The sequence below is a fragment of the Phyllostomus discolor genome, chromosome 7 (genome assembly GCF_004126475.2).
Source record: "Phyllostomus discolor isolate MPI-MPIP mPhyDis1 chromosome 7, mPhyDis1.pri.v3, whole genome shotgun sequence".
NCBI lineage: Eukaryota > Metazoa > Chordata > Mammalia > Chiroptera > Phyllostomidae > Phyllostomus > Phyllostomus discolor.
This window is the reverse complement of record NC_040909.2, coordinates 3,071,969-3,090,372: the sequence shown is the minus strand read 5'-3', so window position 1 is coordinate 3,090,372 and position 18,404 is coordinate 3,071,969. Positions and strand designations below refer to the sequence as shown.

Genomic DNA, 18,404 nt, shown 5'->3' with positions numbered 1-18,404 from the left:
GTCTAATGAAAACAAATCTCTTCTCGTAATGGAAGAAAATCACCCAAGTTATGAAAGATGCTTTTTATGGTGAGACTGTCAACAGCTGCCAGTTGCATACGTCTTGTGTTTTTTCAAAGGATCTCACGTATGTTTTCATTTGCTCTTCACAGAAACCTTGTCAGGTCTGTCCTACACGCTAAAAGGGAAGAAATCGGACGGGGAGCTCGAGTTCCCTGAGTTAATTGGCTCTCCGCAGAAAAAGTCTGCCCAGGTCTCCCACGTGTGTCCGGGGGAACGTGACTACCACCTGCTGGCCCGCAAAGCAGGCAGCCTGGTCCGGCTGCTCCTCCCAGCCGCACCCCGGGCAACACCTTTGACATCGGTGCCCTGCTGGGCGCTGGGCCACGGGCCAGGGTCAGAGCAGCATCTCCTGCTCCAATGACACTGACCCAAGTGCAAGTGGAGTATCTACTGCCAGCCCTTTGGGTCAGACCAGAACTCCCTTCGAGGTCAATGTGTCTGGTGAGACTGGAACACCACCTGCATCTAATCAGACAACCCAGCCAGAAAAATCGATCCTTTTAAGAAACTGTTTGTTTTGTGATAGGTTTTTCTGCACATAATCTCACAAGAGTGCCCAAGGACAGATAAAAAGACCCAAAACGAAGTACAACAAACTGAAATACACTGGGGGAAAATGGATTTACTGGGGGGGATGGGGGCTGACGAGAAGACGACAGCCAAGAACCCAGACTCCGAAGGGTGGTTGCCAGGGGTGTTCAAACCACAGCGCTGCCTGCCGAGTGACCTCGAGAAGTTACTTCTCCGGACCTGTCTGCTCACCTGCTAACCAAGGGCGCCAAGATCAGCGCTCGCTGTCACGCGCGGTCACGAGGCTGAGATTATTTAACGTGAGGCAGACACTGACAATGGGGCCACGTGCCTGGCGAGCCCGGTGACGACTGCCCTTCAGCTCCGGGACTCCAGAGTCTATTCAGAGCACCTGGTACAGGTATACCTGAGGCCTGTCGGATGAATTACACTAAGCCCCTCCTACTTTCAAAGCACTATTTTGGGAGGGAGAAATGGGTCTAAGGGAACAGTATAAAATAGGGCTAAGACGCCGAGGTCCGAGAACAGCTGAGAAAGCCCTGCGTCTTGTAGTTCTGTTCCGGCTCAATTCCTCTCAGCCTGCGCCAGCCCCGACACACCACTGCCCCACATCTCCGTGGGGTGCGGTCACGCCCCGCAAGGCGATCCAAGTTCAGCCTGCCCCTCTGTTGAAGGAGGTGACCGGACTAGCGTCGGTTTCCGTGCCTTGGAAGACACCCTCCATGGTGCAGAAACGGGGACGTCCCTGTTCTCGGAGCCGGTCTCGCCAGTCTGAGCGCACGGGTCAGCGCACCAGGGTCCCGAGCCGCAGCCAGAGGGAGGCTGTGCCGGGTCCCAGGTCCCGGAGCTGGAGTCAAATATCGGGGTCAACAGAGCCTATGAAAGGGAGGGGTGTTCCTACCCTAAGAAGTTAGAAATGCTTTGTTATCCAAAGCAATGACGTTAAAAACGCAAGTAATGTGATGATGGTTTTTAAAACCGATTTTTGTGTCTTTCTGAAGCAATAGATACGTACTTCAGAAGGGGGCGGCAATCGACTTAAGTGAAAAAATAAATACATAAAAGGGGGGTGACCTGTAATCCCACTATTAACTTGGTGAAGAGCAAATGCTAGAAATAAGGTAATGTTTTCTCACCACTCGGCCGAGAGAGCTGAATCACACATTTGGTTGAAAACTGAACAGCACACAACTGTTCCCACCGATTGGACGGGCAGAAAGCCGTGTCTGTCGGCGCACTGCCGGAGAGACCCCGGGGTCGGAGGCTGGTGGGAATAAAAGCTGGCACGCTTGGGAAGGGCGCGTGGCAGCTCCCACTGCCGGCACAAACACACTCACCCGCTGACCCGGACACACTTCTGTGCGCGGCCGCACCTCACGCCGCCATCCGCTGCCCTGCTGCTGAAAAGCAAGGGGTTATCAACACCTGAGTGTCTGTCAGTAGGGCTGGCAAATAAACCTTGAGTCCCCGCCATGAAAAACCACACACATGGGGAAGCGGGGGCCTGCTGTCGTGAAAGAACAAGGAACCGCTCTGCCACTGTGGAAAGGTCGCCAGCGCGCGGCGACCAGAGAATAGGCATGTGCTGATCAGTGGTGCACCGCCTTCCACGTCAGAGAGGGATTAAACAAGAACCGAGCCTTCGGACTTCGACTTGCTTGTCATCCGTAAGTAGAAACTGATACAAGGGTTCCCCTGTAAGGCCAGGGTGGTGCTCGCTCAGTCATGGGTGGGGTCAAGCGTTCCTGTCTTTTTACATGTATTTTAAATTTTTGAATTCTGGGATTTAACTATTAAAGATCAGTGTGCCCCCAAATAAAAGAGAGTGGTGAGCTTCCTGTCCCACAGAATCAGAAGCAGCCATTACCCGTCGAGAACTGGCGTTTACCACCCACGTGTCTTGTGCCCTTCGGTCACTGATGCTTTGCTTCAGGATCGTCCAGATTGACCCCCTTTCCGGGGCGGGGTGAGCTGGCGCTTTCACAGATTGGCTGGTGCCATGGCAAATGATAGCAAGTCCTCTCTCCTTAGAGAACTATACCAACAGAACAGGAAACGCCCTGTTCACAGGCTGGGCAACTAGAAAGGACACAGACTCACCAAGTTCAGGGTCTCTAACCCCTCTAGGGTTACAGAAGAGCTGGCGGAGGAGAGAATGCAATTAGCAGCCCTCCCTGTTCTACTTGCCAAGTTCAAAAGGGAACGAATGGTTGTGTCGTCTCCCCCCAACCCCCACCTCTGCCCTCATTACTGTCAGAGGAAGTAGCTTCTGAAAACTGGTCCAGGGTTCTCCAAGCCCCAAGTCAGTTCTAGCAGAAACTAGCAAGGCAGCAGCTGTGGAGTGTTACACATGAGTTCTACCGGGGTGTCCGATCCACGGCCCGTGGCCCGTGGCCCGCACGCAGCCCCGGATGGCTGTGAATACGGCTGGACACGAAATCGTTAACTTAAAACCTTTTGTTTTGCTCATCAGTTTTCCTTTGTGTTTGTGTATTGAATGTGTGGCCCAAGAAAACTCTTTCTTCTTCCAGTGCGGCCCAGAGACACCAAAATGTTGGACACCCCTGCACTGTGTACCCCCAAATTGGTGTATATTTGTCCACACTGTATACCAATATACAGTTCTGCTTTAACGTTTTTAAATGGCTTTAAATAGAAGACCCGGGGCTTGTAGCTATTGTATCCCTTTGCAGAATGCCTGTGGTCCCCAGCCCTTAAACATTTCTGTGTTCTGCGTTGTTTTCAAGGGGGAGAAACACGCAGCACTAACATATGGACAAGGATAAGCTGGCGTTTTCATCTGTCTCCTGTTTGACCAGTGTTCAAACTTCTAGGCTGCTAGAACCACAGCTGGTCAGCGGGAGGAAGTCCCCACAGGAGACGACGGGGGTGGGGGACCCCAGCCCCTCGGGGTCACACAGTTGGCCACCAGCGCAGAAGCAGGCTGGTGGGTCCCCGAGCTCATCCGCCGAGCTGAGCTCCAGTGACGGTCCCAAATGGCGACTCGTTTCCACGCCACCCCTTCCTCTCGTGACTGCCCCGGTGAAAAATAAGGCTGAAGCACCTTCCCCGGCTCCCGTTCCTGTGGGGAAACCTGAATTCCCTGAATCAGCGCTGCCTCAACGTTTTCAGGTGGACGGGCCTTACCAAAGGCGGGGCGGCGGGGACACGGAGCAGTAAGGTGAGGGGCGGCCGCCGCCCGGGCTGCAGAACTCCCCCTGGCCCTGTACCTGGCCTGCCAGTGACCTGAGCCGCTGGTCTCTGCCCCCCTAAGAGCACCCAAGAGGCAGCCGTCCCCAAGCGCCCATTTTGCTGGGTAGCCGAGCTTTACAGAAGCCGTGCGGAGGGTGTCACGGGTCGACAGGAAACACCTGTGTGCGCGTCTGCAGAGCGGCTGGTTCAAGGGGGGGGGTCGGTGGGGCAGGTGCTGCCTTGCTGGGCTCCTTGTCAGTGTCTCCGCTGACGACATGGGGCGCGGGGGGCACCCCCTCCGAGGTTTGCAACGCAAGGAAAACACTCCGGACTCTCAACATGGGCGGGTGTCCCCGCAGTAGCTGACTTCCAGGAGGTGGTCGGGCCACGTGGACGCGGCAGTTATGGCGCTGGCGACAGCGAACCGCGACGTCCACGCCAGCCACGGTCGGCCGGGCCCGGAGGGGCTGGGATCGCCGACGCCACAGGATGTCGGGGTGACCGAACCCTCTGCGGGTGGGGGGCACACGCAGGCCGTGCGTCCCCCGGCCAGATTGGCGAGCGCCACCTGCAGCGCCCCCCCCCGGCCCCCCCGCGGATGACGCAGCCGCTTCACCCGACAGAGCCGGAGGGGCTAATTGTAGAAGTCTCGATTTCCGGAAGCAGGTACAAACTTAGAACCAAGGGTAAAGCAAGCTAATTTTATAACTCTTCCCCCACCCACCCCCCTGCCCACCACACACGCGCACTGCCTCTCCCCATCACGAACCCCCGGGATCGGGGGCGGTGAGAAGAGGGGTCAACTGGAGGGCTCGACTACGTGGCTCCACCAGGTCGGCGGAGGGATTCCGCCCTCAGCCTACGGACTCCGGCCCCGGCTGCGCAGGCGCGTGCCCGACCGGACGGACGGCAGGTGCGGCTGCGCGGCCCGGCAGTGCGGACACACCGAGAAAAGGCCACGGTGGGCTCAGCTCGCTCCTCCAGCAGCCCCGACGAGCTGCAGGCTCCCGTGTGCATAGCGCGGAAGACAGCACGCTGGCTGGCGACGGAGGCCAACGGCTGCACTTGGAAAGACCACTCCGTTCGACACAAGTGTTGTCTTTCTGGGGCAGAGCGGGGCGCGTCTTGCAGTTTGTTTACTAGTGGAGCTCTGGGATGCTTTTTAATGGTTTGCATCTTTTCTTTAAAGATTTTATTTTTATTTATTTTAGAGAGGGAAGGGAGGGAGAAAGAGAAAGAAACATCAATGTGTGGTTGCTGGGGGCTGTGGCCTGCAACCCACGCATGTGCCCTGACTGGGAATCGAACCTGCGTCACTTGGGTTCGCAGCCCGAGCTCAATCCACTGAGCCACGCCAGCCAGGGCTCTGGGATGACTTTTTAAACAACTGGATGTAAAATGCTGAACTAGCTCTTGCCACCTTAGGGGCCCCAAATTTGGTGTATCGTGACGGTTCTCAGTTACTAGCACCTGTGGTGCCCACCCTTAAAAGGAAGTTTCAATCACATGGATATTTTAAAAGTTTACTTCTTCTTGAACTAGCCCCCCAGGGGCCCCATCCCTCTCGAGCTGAGCTGGCTTCTCCTGGCCCACGGCCCACGGCCCACAGCCCCTGCTCTGGAGAACTCCCTTCTCTGCCCCCGCCCTGCCGGCAAGAGCACACCCTCCACCACGACACGCACGCTTCAGGTTAAAACTGTCGATACAACCCTCAAAATGCAAGTTTATTGAATAAAGCTGAGAAGAGCAGTAAACAGACAGAAATGCATCCACCTAAATAAAAAAATCCACATATGTACAGAGTTCGGTCATGGTGAGGTTTTCACATGCAGAGGTTAGCGCGCAGGGAAGCGGCCACGGCGGCATCTGGACGTCCCGCAGCGCTGCAGGCAATGGATGGACACACGGGCGCGTTGAGGTTGGGCTACAGGTCGAGTCGTGGGCCCTTGTGGTCCCTGCAGTCACGCAGTCCAGTCCCGGTTCCTCCTCTCAGGCACCAGCTCGGCGCCGCTCCGGGGGCTGAGCCGCGGCAGCCAGCTTATTCGTCCCTGGACTCACAGAGCCGTCCGCCCTCTCGGGGAGCATGTGACGTGCTTCAAAGAAGGGGGACACAATGGGGGGGGCCGAGACACTCATCACAAGGGGGCCGGAGGAAAACCAGCGGTGTCTGTGCAACGCATGCCAGCGTTGTGGCTGTGGCAGACTGCAAAGGGCAGCGGGTGCCCGCGGGGACTCGCCGCTGGCTGCACCTCGAGTGCTTGCCGCCTGTGTGAAGCAGCACAGCCCGCAGGAGCCCGGCGGAACTGAAGGGGCGAGGCTGCAGGCGTGCAGGGCCGCCCAGAGGTGGGCGAGCCCCACTCACGCCCACTGCCGAGGCCTTGTGAACCCCCAGCACACCTGTGCCAGCGGGAACACGCCCCTTCAGGGACTGGAGACCATTCAGCTCCGGAGCGGGCTCGGGGACGTGCCCGTGCCCGTCTCCCGGAGGTCGCAGTGAACCGCCGCAGGCCCTTGGTCTCGCGCAGTGAACAGCTGGCAGGCCCTCCGCTGGCCGTGTCGGACAAAGCAGCCCGGTCCCCAGGTGTCACAAGGGTCACTGTGTCCAGCGGCACCAAGCGCAAGGGCGCCGGACTTGCCACCAGTGAGACAGAAACGGGCTTTCTGCGCACGAGTGTCTGCGCAGTGTGAGTCGGCCCCGTGACCGACGCAGGAGGCCGGGCGAGCGGTGGAGACGGAAAGAGCCGAGTCGGACATTCTGAACACGCTTTATTGCATTGGCCGGAACGCTCTCAACTCATAAAGCTTCTGCGGGGCTCTTCCGTTCCCAAACCCTCAAAAAGTGTGTTGAACCAGCAAAAAAAAAAAAAAGAAGAAGAAATAGAGAAGTGACGATCTGGGCAGATATAAACAGCATGCCTTCCTCAGGCCCCCGCTGCTCCCTGGCGGGGGGCGGGCTGGAAGTCTCAGGAAGCAGAACGTTGTAAACCCCACCACGTGGGACCACACCCGCGCAAGGAGCCGGCAGCTCTGACCTGGTGCCCCCGCTCACACCGCGCGGCCGTTTCTGAAGCTGCTAAGGTGCCCGGTCAGACATCCCGCGTGCACCGGTGGGCGATGCAAACGCTGCACCTATACCCCCCGCGACTCAGCCACGGGCTTCCCAAACGCCGCGTGTGGCGCTAGAAACCCCATGCTGCATCAGGTCGGGACCAGTGTTAAGCTACTAGACTCTATAATGAAATATCGTAGATAGACGCTTACCAAAAACCAATATAAAAATCTGGCCCAGAAAGACCAGAACAGAAATATGCAATTTTCTTGATTTGAGATGGTCAAAAGTATGTTTTTAAAAAGCTCCACACACGGAGAGAGACGAGCGTGTGTGGGCAGCTCTGTGTGCGGGCTTGACCATGACGACGCGGGCGGACTCTGGGTTCTGTGTGGAGGGTTAGAGACACACGTCTTCAGCAGTGCACATGAGAAACAAACTCGGGGGAAGGCGATTTCCTGGGTTTAGGAAGGACCGTGTTCTGGGAAGTACTTCGGAGGAACGGACAATAATTCTAGGATTATAGCCAGGAAGGACTGGAAGACTTCAGGAGATGCTTTTCAGCTTCTTCTAGATTTTGAGTGTTGAATAAGCCACTGAAGTGTGATATCTAAAGATGGAGGGAAAAAAAAGGCATTAAGACACCGAAGTTAAGAAGCTGAGCACCGGAGAGAGTGTTTGAAGTGCAGGTAACTCCCGGTGCACATGGGCCCGCCCTGTTCTGCCTCCCTGCGCCTGGGCCCTGAGGGGGCCGCCGAGGAAGGGCGACCGGACAGTCCGGTGTAACCTGGGTGGGTGGGGGCGCTCACGCCACCTTCAGCTCATTCGGGAACCCTCGGACTGCCCGTGCAGTCAGGCACTGCATGCCAAGTCTGGGGACGCAGACACGGGGACGCCCCCTCTGCCCTCGGTGGGCTTCCAGTGCCGGGGTCGGGACACGCACGAGTATCCGTGTGGGGCTGGGGGCCGCCCCCCAGAGCACCGGGCAGAAGGAACCGTGTGGAGCTCTGGGGGGGCTGGCAGGGACCTGATGTGGCTGGAGTCTCGGGGTGGGGCGGGGCGGGTGCCACTCGCTGCCACGGCCACAGCAGGGGGTCCTACCGCCCCTTGGGCCGTCGGGGCTGGGTGGCTCTTTGCGGGGCAGGAGGCGGCCCCTCCCCGTGTGCAGCGGGGTGTCCTGCACCCCCACGGCCTTCCCCACCGCGTGCCACCACCCCCGTCCTCCCTCGGGTGGGCGCATCTCCGGACGACGCCCAGGTCCCCCGGTGAGGACTGAGGGCTGAGGGGAGCCCGGTGACCCGTGAGCCACTGCAGGATGTTGAGAAACCTGGGTTTCACCCTCAGGCCGACACAAAGCCACGGGAGAGCTCTGGGCGGGGAGATTGCATCGGTTTACTCGGTGCGACCGACAGCGGCAGCGGGACGCCGCTTGGAGGGCTGCCGGTCTGGAGCCCATCGCCGGGAGCAGGGGGAGGCCCGAGGCCAGCCCCGTGCTGTGGGGGCGGGGAGGGGTAATGAGCAGCGTGATTGAGATGCTGGATGACAGGCGCTGGTGACCCAGTACGTGCAGTGGGTGGCCAAGGACTTTCTGGTCGGAATGAGTGTGTGTCAGAGCTGCCGAGTGACTGGGTGACGGGGGAGGAGCCTTCAGAAGAGACGGAGGGTTCCGTCCCAGGCACATGGAGCCGGAGGGGCTCCAGAGGGTGCAGTGGCGAAGGTGCAGCTCCGGAAGGCGGCTCAGCCGCACGGGTCTGCGGAGGGGATGGAGACCCGCAGGACGCCGCCACTCCGGCGGCCCGAGGCCGGCCAGGAAGAGCCCTCAGACGGAGAGGGGACGCCAGCCGAGTCCGGATGCCGAGTTCCCGCCCTCGCGTGCTTTCCAGCGCACGAGCTGCGTGGCCTGTGCAGCCCGTGTGCGGGCCTCCGGCAGAAGCAGCGCCTCGCGCTGCGTCCCAAGCCTGAGGGGGGGCGCAGAGCCCCGCCCCCGGTTCCCCGCCCCCGGGCCGCACGACACAGCCCAGCCGGGTGGCGAGAGGGGACCCACGCGACTGCCCACGAACGTGGGGACAGCGAGCTGCCCGGCTGCTGGGCAGGTGGCCTGCACTCCAGGAGGGGGCAGCCGCAGTGAGGGCAGAGCCACACTCACGTGCACGGAGTGGGGAGAAGGCGCCTCTGAACGCGAACCAACCAGGGTTAAGTGTTTCTGAAATCCACTAAAAAAAAAAAAACCACACACAAACACTCGTGGACACGGGACAGAGGGACCCCTGAGACTAGACAGACAGCAGACGGGAAGTAAGACCGTCGTCTTCGTGACAAAGGGGCCGCGGCTGTGAGCCATCCTGCAGGGGCCGGCCTGCCGGAGCGACCTGTGCTGGGTGGGGTCGGGGGGCACGTCGCCGACGACAGCTCTTCCTGTGCCGCCCTCGGGGGCGGGGTGTGCCAGACGGGCACGTGCACCTTCCGGAGCAAGTCAGTGAACTGACACACGTGAAGCTGAAACATGCTGTGAAAGCGAAAACGGAGGAGGATGCTCTGACCGGAATTCCCGAGGTCGAATCCACTTGGCTGCCAGCTGTAGCTCCCTTCGAACAAGCAGGCATTCCGCTCTACAAACTCCCTGTGCTGGACCCGGACCTGGACCCGGCGGCCAGCGGCTCGCTCCCCCGTGAGCCCGGGGACGTCCTGCTGGCCGGGGGCTGCACGGCACATGGGCGGGGGGGGGTTTCTCCCCTCCCGGGCCGCACACAGGAGCCCAAAGACTCTCTTCAGGGAAGCCCCCGGCGAGTTTATCACGGTCGGGAAGACAGGTTTCTTTCCTCATCTCAGAAACGCCCCCCAGTCCAGGAGCTGGTAAACACAGGGGCCCCGGACTCACGGAAGGGCAGCGTGCAGACAGTGGGGGCTGGGCTGGGCCAGGCCCCCCACGCTGTGACAGCCCCGCCTGTCCCCAGACTGTGCCGGCGCTCTCCTGCGGGACGCCCTCACTGGGACCTGCCCGTGTGTGAGTCCACGCGCGCTCGGAGGCACAACTTGAAGCTGAACACGAGCTTCCCCCAGCGTAGGCAGACAGAATTAAAATAAACTCCAAGTCACCTCAGATGCTCGAACAGTCTGCTCGGAGTGTGGCGAGCCCCCGCTCTCCTCCTCCCGCAGAGGAGCTGCGTGCCCCCCCAGCACGGCCCGGGGCTCAGGCAGCCCCGGGCGCCCCTTCAAGGAGCCCGGGACCAGCCAGGAAAACTGCCTCTGGGGGACCGCAGAGGGAGCCGGGGCGCAGGCCGGAACCGGCTCGGGGGACGCAGGCAGGCAGGCAGGCAGGACGAGAGCCAGCACTGAGGAGGGCTGAAGGGGGCAGGCCCGAGCGTCTCTGAGGCACCCCACTCGGGCACTGCTCACCGCACTCGCTTCACCGCGCTGCGGCTCAGTACACACCCCTCCCCCGACTCCAGCTGAGAGAGGAGAGCCGAGCCGTGCACACTGCTTCTCCAAGGGCTCTGGGCTGAGCAGTGTCCCCTGAAACCTCACAGCCGCCCGGAACCCCAGGGTTCACTGGGACGCAGGGTCTCTGCAGAGGTGCTCCGTTCCAACCGAGGTCGCACTGGTCACGGGGCCCCACCGCTGTGACGTGTCCTTGCAGGGAGAGAGAGGGGGCGGGCACAGAGGCACGCCCAGAGGATGGGGCCGCGCGGGCCGGGGGCAGGAACTCGTGGTGCAGCCGCAAGCCGGACAGCCCCCGGGACGGCCGGCAGCCGCCGCGGCTGGAGAAGGGGCGGCCCTCCCTGGGGTCAGAGAGCAGGCCCGGGACACACCCTCGTGTTGGATGCCGGGCTCCTGACCTTGAGAGGCTGCTCTGTGCCCCCCGGTCTGTGGCAACCCCGGGACACCGGCTCGGACGGCTAGTGACGAAGGGTGTTTTGGGCCTTCTATCTCCGATGGCCTGAGAGCACGTCTAGTGACAAACCGGTTCCATAAATTAGGAATGGTCGCGGCGTCTGTGGGCCAATCTGTGTGCGGTCTCATTCAAGAACGTCACTCCGTCACACGGCACAGCCGGGTGCTGGCTGCGTGAAAATCAGCACAAGGGATCGATAACCCACGTGCTCCACCACGTGTCCCCGCTGCACCGGCCCCTGTAACCAGCGCGGACCAGACCCGGGACGCGCCCCGGCCGTCGAAGGGTGCAGCGCCTGCTCTGTTCCTCCGGCGGAAGCAACCGTGCTGTGCAGAGGAAGTCACTTAAACACGAGTGGGGGTACTAAACAGAAGTGTCTTCAGCCACCCCTTCCAGTGATAACCCTTTCTTCCAAACACCCGCCCCCGTCGTTCCTTACCTATATTATCCTTTTCTTTGCACGAAATCGAGTAGCAGCAGATCTCTCTGTCCTGAATGGCAGACAGGTTCCTGCGGGAGGCAGGAGGGAGCGGTGAGTGTGTGCCGGGAACAGCCATCGTCCCCCGTGCCCCTGCGCCCGATTCTGCTTGCGTCCCCCATATGCTGCGCCGCGGAAGTCGCCTTACTGGGGCAGAAGCGGCGGGGCTCACTTCTCCGCGGCCGGCCGACTCCAGCTACCGCCTACGGGCCGGCCGGCCAGACCGGCGCGGAAAGGTGTCGCGTTACGATGCTCACCAAAGCAGTGGGCCAAACAGCACAACTCAGAACCGACTTTTAAGTCAAAACGCCGTCGCCCACTCTAACACATACATTTTTTCGATGAGCTGTTTCTCATCCAAGGCGTTGGGGAGATCCCTCTTGTTTCCAAGGACTAGCACCTGCAGGAAGAAGAGATGCTGAGAGTGAACTTACCACACCGCAGGCCGCACAGAAACTCTGAGACACACGCCACGGACTGCACGTTTGGGCAAACTGCACGTTATTCAAATCATCATAACTACAGGTCATAATGCACTTTAGGTGTTTTTTTTCAATGATTATAACGTTTTATTTACAAAAACAATTAAACAACTAATTAAACAATGAAAGTTCCTAGTACTTTTCTAACATGTGGTAGGTACTGCGTAAAACATTTTCCTCTGTGAAGAGGGACCAACAAAATTGACGTAAGGATCTAGATTCGCTCCTTTCTCCACGGGCGGCACCAACTCTGCAGGCTCTCGTAGGAAACTCTTCCTTTCCACTCGCTGGGATACACGTGGGTTTGTGCTGCCTCGTGTCACCTGACCACCTTCTGGGTGGATCTTTGCGAGGTGCTTTCCTTGCATCCCCAGAGGAAGGGCTGGACGGATCTGTCTCTGGTTCCGGAGAGCCTTCATTATTGTCCCCCGTTATCCAGTCTCTCGCCACCCATAGCAGAAACTGTTCTTCATTTCCTCTCGGCCCTTGTCGATAGTTTCCATTTCCTTTGTCACGTTGATATCGTTTGCAGCGAGCTCACGGTAGCGTCCCTGTAGTTTCTGGTAGCTCACGGTGCGCTCACTGAGCTTCCTGACCATCACTGCGTTGAGCTCAGCGTCTGACAGCTGAGTTGCCTCTACTTCATTTAGCATTCTTTCTGGGGCCTCCTCCTTTCCTTTCATTTGGGAATTGTTTCTTTGTCTTCCCATGGTTTGTGAGACTCTTCTGATAGCAGAAACTGTTTATACTTCATTTTTGCTTGTGGATTGAGGCACGAGAAACACTAGAAAACTCGTGAGCGGTCCTTAACAGACAGCTCACGAAACACGAGAAATCTCTTGAGCGGCACACGATGTGTTAATGTAAGAACACGCCGCAGAAGCCCAGCGCGCCCATCTGTGTAGGCGCTGAAGTGAGAGGGCCGCCCCGGCTGGTGGGGCGTCGTCCCGCAAACCGGAAGGTCGCAGGTTCGATTCCGCGTCAGGGCACAGGCCTGGGCTGCGGGCCAGGTCCCCTGTTGGGCGTGTGTGAGAGACAACCGACTGATGTTTATCTCCCTTGCTCCCTCCCTTCCCCTCTCTCTAAAAATAAATGAAATCTTTAAACACAGCGAGAACGCTGCCACACGCCGTGACGTCATAGCCTTTTCGGGAGACGGCAGCCCGCCCCACTCAGTTGTGCAGGCTGGTGTTCGCCGTGACGCCCGCCCCGCGGACGCTCAGTGGTCTGCGCGTGGCCGCTGCCGACCTCTACTGAACCGCCCTGAGCCCAGGGCGTGCGCTCTGTTCTTTGTGCGTTTTTAATTGATTGCTTTGAGAGAGGAAGGGGGAGGGAGGGAGGGAGGGAAACACGGATGAGACAGAGAAGCTATCGGTTGCCTCCCGCACGCGGCCCAGCCGGAGACGGAGCTGGCAGCCCGACGGTGCCCGGGACGGCACGCTAGCCGACCGAGGGGCCAAGCCGCAGCCTGCCTGTCCCCCGAGGCTCCACCACGCTCACCTGCAATCCGGTGCCGCCGATGTGGCTGCCTGGCGTCTAAGCCCTCTTCCCACATGTGGGGACCTCCCACCTCCTGACCCCCTTCCTGGCCCCGGCTCTCCTGTCTGCTGGCACCCGACACACACCGTGGGCCCGCACGGCCCTGACCACGGGGAAGCGGGTAGAGCAGAGCCCCCCCGACAGGAAAGGGGCGCAGCCTCTCTGTGAGCGGTGCCGAGAGCCCTGACAGTGCTGGCACGAGGCGGACCCCCACTCGTGGCACACGCCACAGGTCTGTAACGTGGAGGGAAAAGCCTGGCAGACGTGCGTTCACATCCTGGCTGTGCAACACACTGGTGGCCACGTGGCCTCAGTAACAACCGTGGCAGAAGAGGGACACCACCAGCAACTCAGGCTGTTGTAAGGATGAACTGAGGTGACACACTCCAGGTCCCTGACGCCCGTGAACTTGTCGTGAGGCCGGAGCCTGGTCCTTTGCCAGCATCCCTTCGGCCAACCAGCGGCACCACCTCCCACCCAGCCACACAGGCCAGGAAGCAGGGCTTGTCCCCGTCTTCCCTTCTCCCCCGCGCTCAGCCGGGGGCCGGGCTCCTAGGTGTCGCTGCCATCTGTCCCCACTGCACCGTCCCGTCACCACCGCTGGCATCTGTGGTGCGTCAGCTGTCGGGACTTCAACGGCTGCCAACGCTGCCCTCCACACGGGCCCTGGTGCTCCTTCCGTCCACTGCTAGAGTGCGGTCCGGATTCAAACACCGCGTCTGATCCCTTCGAACACTGCAGCGGCTTCCCGCCCAGTCTAGCGCACTCGCCCCCCGCCCCGCCAGTGTCCCCACGCCCCCTCCCCGCTGCTGCTCGGGGCCCCGTGCCTCCTCTGTCTGGCTCCCCCTTCCTCCGCACGGTGCTCACACCTCAGCTCAGGGTCAGCTCCTGGGAGAGTCCCTGCTCCCCTCCCCCCGGCCCACCCCGACGAGCATCCCCACTGGTCCCAGCGCCACCAGTCCAGGGGCTTCAGGCCCCCCTCTCCCGCTGGACCGCGGGCTCCTCTCCACGGTGCCGTGCTCACTGCTGTGCCCGGCGCGGGGCGCGGCCCCTGCTGCACGCGGCTCAGTACAGAGCTGGCCGGGGGAGGGGGAACGCGGTGCCCAGGGCACGGCGGGTGCTCAGTCCGCCAAGCCTTCCAGACTTCAGGACAGACGGCATCTTACTGGAATCGGTCACAATGAGTGCAACCGTGTACTGCCACACAATTCCAGCCGCAGGGTGAGTTACAGACACCGCACGTAAGGCAAGGTGACAAGCACTCTGCACTCACCGGGATTCCTTGTAACTGTGGTTTATCTAGAAGGTTATGCAGTTCGTTCCGAGAGGGTTCTATCTTGTCACGATCTGCAGCGTCTATCATGTACCTTAAAAAAAAACACGAAGTAATCTCAATACACCACAACCTTTGATGACCACAATATGAAAAACGTTTAAGAGTTACACTACTGGACTGTTAATCAAAATAAAACTGTAGATAAAGACAAGCTCATCACCCCGAAACAGTTTACAAGACTGATCTCAGGAGCTGGTACGAGGCAGTAACACACGTGCGTCCCCTGGCTCAGCGGTGACACACGAACAGCAGATGAAACCTCCTTCTGCGGCCACGTGTCCTGGCGCCTCGTGCCATGAACTACACTAACGAAACATCTAGGAGAGGCTGTGACTGCCAGAGGTAAAAACTCGAGCCCCTGGAAGCACCCGAGACAACCCCCTCCCCAGAGCCCGCGCCGACCCCGCGGAGGTGCTTACACGATGGCGTTGACGCCCCGGCAGTACCGCTCCCACATGCTCCGGAACCGCGGCTGCCCTCCGATGTCCCAGATCTGTGAACGAGACAGGCACGCTGGGCACGGGGCCGGCAGGGCCCACACGCCCCTCCCCACCACGAGCCCAACCGCGCCCAAGGAACTGGGGTTCAACAAACCCCTAATCTGGAAGATCCTGGGGCCGCTTCTGAACTTGAAGTTCATGCTTAATGTATATACCCTGAGTTTGGTGAGTCTACTCGAGCAAAGATTTAGTTTTTGTGCAATACTTTTTGTGTGTGCCTGTCCACCAACACATTTCCAAGGCTAAAATGCAGCCCTCTCTCCACACCTACAGGGGACGAGTTCCAGGGCCCCCCACCCCACGGGTGCCCGGAACCACAGACAGCACCCGACTCCGCACCCACTGTGTTCTCGTGCGCACGCCCCGGGATAAGGTGTGACCTGCAGGTGAGGCGCAGCAGGAGACGGACGCCCCTGACTGACGGTGACACGGAACCACCGTGACGGCCACGAGTGGCTGAGGGGCGGGCAGCGTGTCCAGGGTGGACGTGACGGGCACAGGGAGGACCCACGCCCCACGCGGGGCAGAGGGGAGGGCACGGGCTGCGTCAGATGGCGCACGAGCTGAAGCTGAGGAATTGTTTATTTCTGCTGTTGTCCGTTTAGTGTTTCTGGACTGTGGCTGGCCGTGCGCAACTGAGACAGCAGACGGGGGGCTGCTGTCTACTCCGTTAACGTGACACCCCAGCACCTCCAGGCCCACGCGCCCCCCAGATCCGAGGGCCCACACAGGAAACGCTTCATCCGGAGCCGTCAGGGCTTCACCGTCTGACCGGGGTGCACACCGACGCCTGACGGTCTCCAACTGTCCCGTGAGCACCACCACCGCCGGCCTTTCCGCCTGGGCGCTTCCCTCCCATGAGGCGGTCTGACCCACGGGAAAGCTCCTGCCGCGGCGGTTTCACCTCTGCGCCTGCGGCCCCAGATGAGGCGCCACCTCGAGGCCCAGGCGTGGTGGTGCCCATCTCCAGAGGCTGCCCCCCGCCCCTCCCCCCGCGTTGGCCCTGGGGACGCTGACTCAGGGGCGGCCCCGAACCACCCAGCCCACCGACACCGACACCGCAACGGGGCCCCGACAGACGGCCGACGGTGGGGACTCCGGCCCACTGCAAAGGCAGAAGCCCGTCCCATTGGCCCCCCCACTCCCCCGCGTTACAGCGTTCACTTTGAGGCTCAGCGGTAAAGAAGGGGGAGAAGGGGAGCAGCGCGGCTGCAGCCCGGCCGCGGGTGACGTACCTTTATCGTGACGTTCCCCTTGGTCACCTTCCGCATGTTGAAGCCCACCGTGGGGATCATGTCCTCGCTGAACTGGCCCGACTGCAGGGGAGAAGACGGCAGAGTCAGAGCGGTCCAGGCGCCGGTGACCCCCGGGCCCCCCGCACACGCAGCTCGGGTTCCAGCGGCCGACGTGGCTCTCGGCTCTCAGAGAGGGCAGCGCTCTGTTCGCTCCGGGACACGCGCTCCCACTGGAGGAAGGCAGTTCTGAAACCAGGGGCATCTTTTCCCTTATTTCCTTAAGTGCAGAAAAAGGAAATGTGCAACTATGAAAGAAAACTTACTAATTCCCCCACCTACATGCACCTTTCACAAAGTAAATCAGAAGTAAAACTTCAAAGTTTCTTCTTTGTCAGTGTTTATATTATTTTGACAGTTGCTGTGGAAGTTCAATAGCTTCTCTGAGTTCTGCTCTAACGAGGCTCACACAGCGTTTTCTCATACAGAAGGCCTCCCTCTCTGTAATCACCCCTGCTCTCCCCTTAGTTCGCCGCCCTCCTGTCCTAAGACGGGACACTTTCTGGTAGCGTTTATGCGACTTTTTCAGGGTTAAGATGTGATAAGACGGTACAAGAAAGCTGCTTTTATTTTCAAGTGGATCAGCAACCAGCGGCTCAGCCCTCAGTGAAACACCCACACTCCCCGTCCAGCAGGAGGCGGCGCCGCCACCCCGCCCGGGGCCCTGCAGGGAAGCCCTCCGCTCCTTCCGGTGGATCTGTCTGTCCCCAGACTAGGGCGGCCCGACTCACCGCGCAGGTTCGAGCGTTTCTGGGGCTGCCCTGGCTCACCTCGCGCACTCCACACGAACCTCAGAAATGACGGCATCCGACCACCACCAGGTCCCTCCATCCGGGAACACGGTCTCCCCACTCAAACACCCCGATCTTTCAGATTCCCCAGTGAGTATCATAACCCTCACGAGAGCTCCCACAGTGCTTATTGTATTCCTTATTTATTTCCAAAATTCCCTTCACTGATTTTTAGAGAGAGAGGAAGGCAGGGAGAGAGACAGAGAGAGAGACACCACTGGGTGTCTCTCAGGCACGCCCCGACCCGGGACCGAACGGGCCGCCCTCCAGCGGGGGGGACGATGCTCCACCCGGCCGAGCCACCCGGCCAGGGCCGTCTCAGTCCTCCTTCTGCCCACGGCTGTGAAGGACGCCCAGGGAGGCACAGTTAGCGCCAATTCCACGTGCTCGTGTTTACACATTTTAGGTACCAAACACTAGTTTTTCAGGGAGCAGCCCCGATTATGAGGCGCCTCAAGCAGGAACCGAGTGGACAAGCGCAACTACCTCCCAGGCCCTGACAGCGGCGGTGGCCTGCCAGCTGTGACCCCGGCCGGCTGGGTGACCCGCGACCCCGGCTCCCGAGTCCTGCGCCCCGAGCCCCAGTCTCACGGCGGACGCCCCTACGCAGCGCCACCGCCCTGCCCCGCCCCCGTGCCGCGGGGTCTGGGCGCACTGCAGACGGGTGTTCGCACGGCTGTGACCAGCCCTTCCGCTGGTGTCAGACACCCCAGCTCCCGGAACGTTCACACACGGTTACGTGTGCAGATCCAGTCATGTCGGAACTACGCATGTAAAACTGGTCACAATGTAACACCAAACTGACCGTGATTTCAAAAACTGGCAGAAGCAACACCGAAGGCACGGCCGTGAGCGGAACAACTCGTAAGCTGGACTTCAGCGCGCACGTGCTTGGGGGGGGGGGGGGAGGGGGAGAGGGAGGGGAGGACCGGCCGCAGAGCTGGAGAGCCCGCGGGCGGCAGGCCCACCTGCTCGGGCGCTGCCGCCCCAGCGCTCGAGACTCCGACGACTCGCGGCACGAGCGCGGCCCCGGCCCGGTGAAGAGCGAAGCCGAGGACCGCGCCAGAGGCCCCGCCGCGGCAGACGCCCGGAGGGCCGGCGGGCCCAGGAAGGGACGCTCCCACCCCCATGGTGCCGGGGGCCAGCAGGTTACCACGTGCACCAGTGCGGCCTACTGGGGCGCCGGCTGGGCAGCGGGGACTCCCCTGCGTCGCTGGAGGGCGCGGCGAGGAACAGCGGCTCGGAAGGCGGTCCGGCGG

General features: G+C 60.5%; 1 protein-coding gene across 1 annotated transcript in view; it reads right to left on the bottom strand.

Annotated features, from left to right (window-relative positions):
- Positions 1–5,483: 5,483 nt before the first annotated feature.
- Positions 5,484–18,404, bottom strand: part of ARL8B (ADP ribosylation factor like GTPase 8B) — a 29,041-nt gene continuing 16,120 nt past the window's right edge. Inside the window, exons 2-7 of the mRNA XM_028518346.2 lie at positions 16,298–16,378; positions 14,982–15,055; positions 14,500–14,593; positions 11,538–11,605; positions 11,167–11,237; positions 5,484–7,445 (exon numbers count right to left, since the gene is read on the bottom strand). Of these exons, the coding sequence (XP_028374147.1) occupies positions 7,396–7,445; positions 11,167–11,237; positions 11,538–11,605; positions 14,500–14,593; positions 14,982–15,055; positions 16,298–16,378 (438 nt within the window). The 3' untranslated portion in view covers positions 5,484–7,395. The remainder of the gene's footprint in view (positions 7,446–11,166; positions 11,238–11,537; positions 11,606–14,499; positions 14,594–14,981; positions 15,056–16,297; positions 16,379–18,404) is intronic.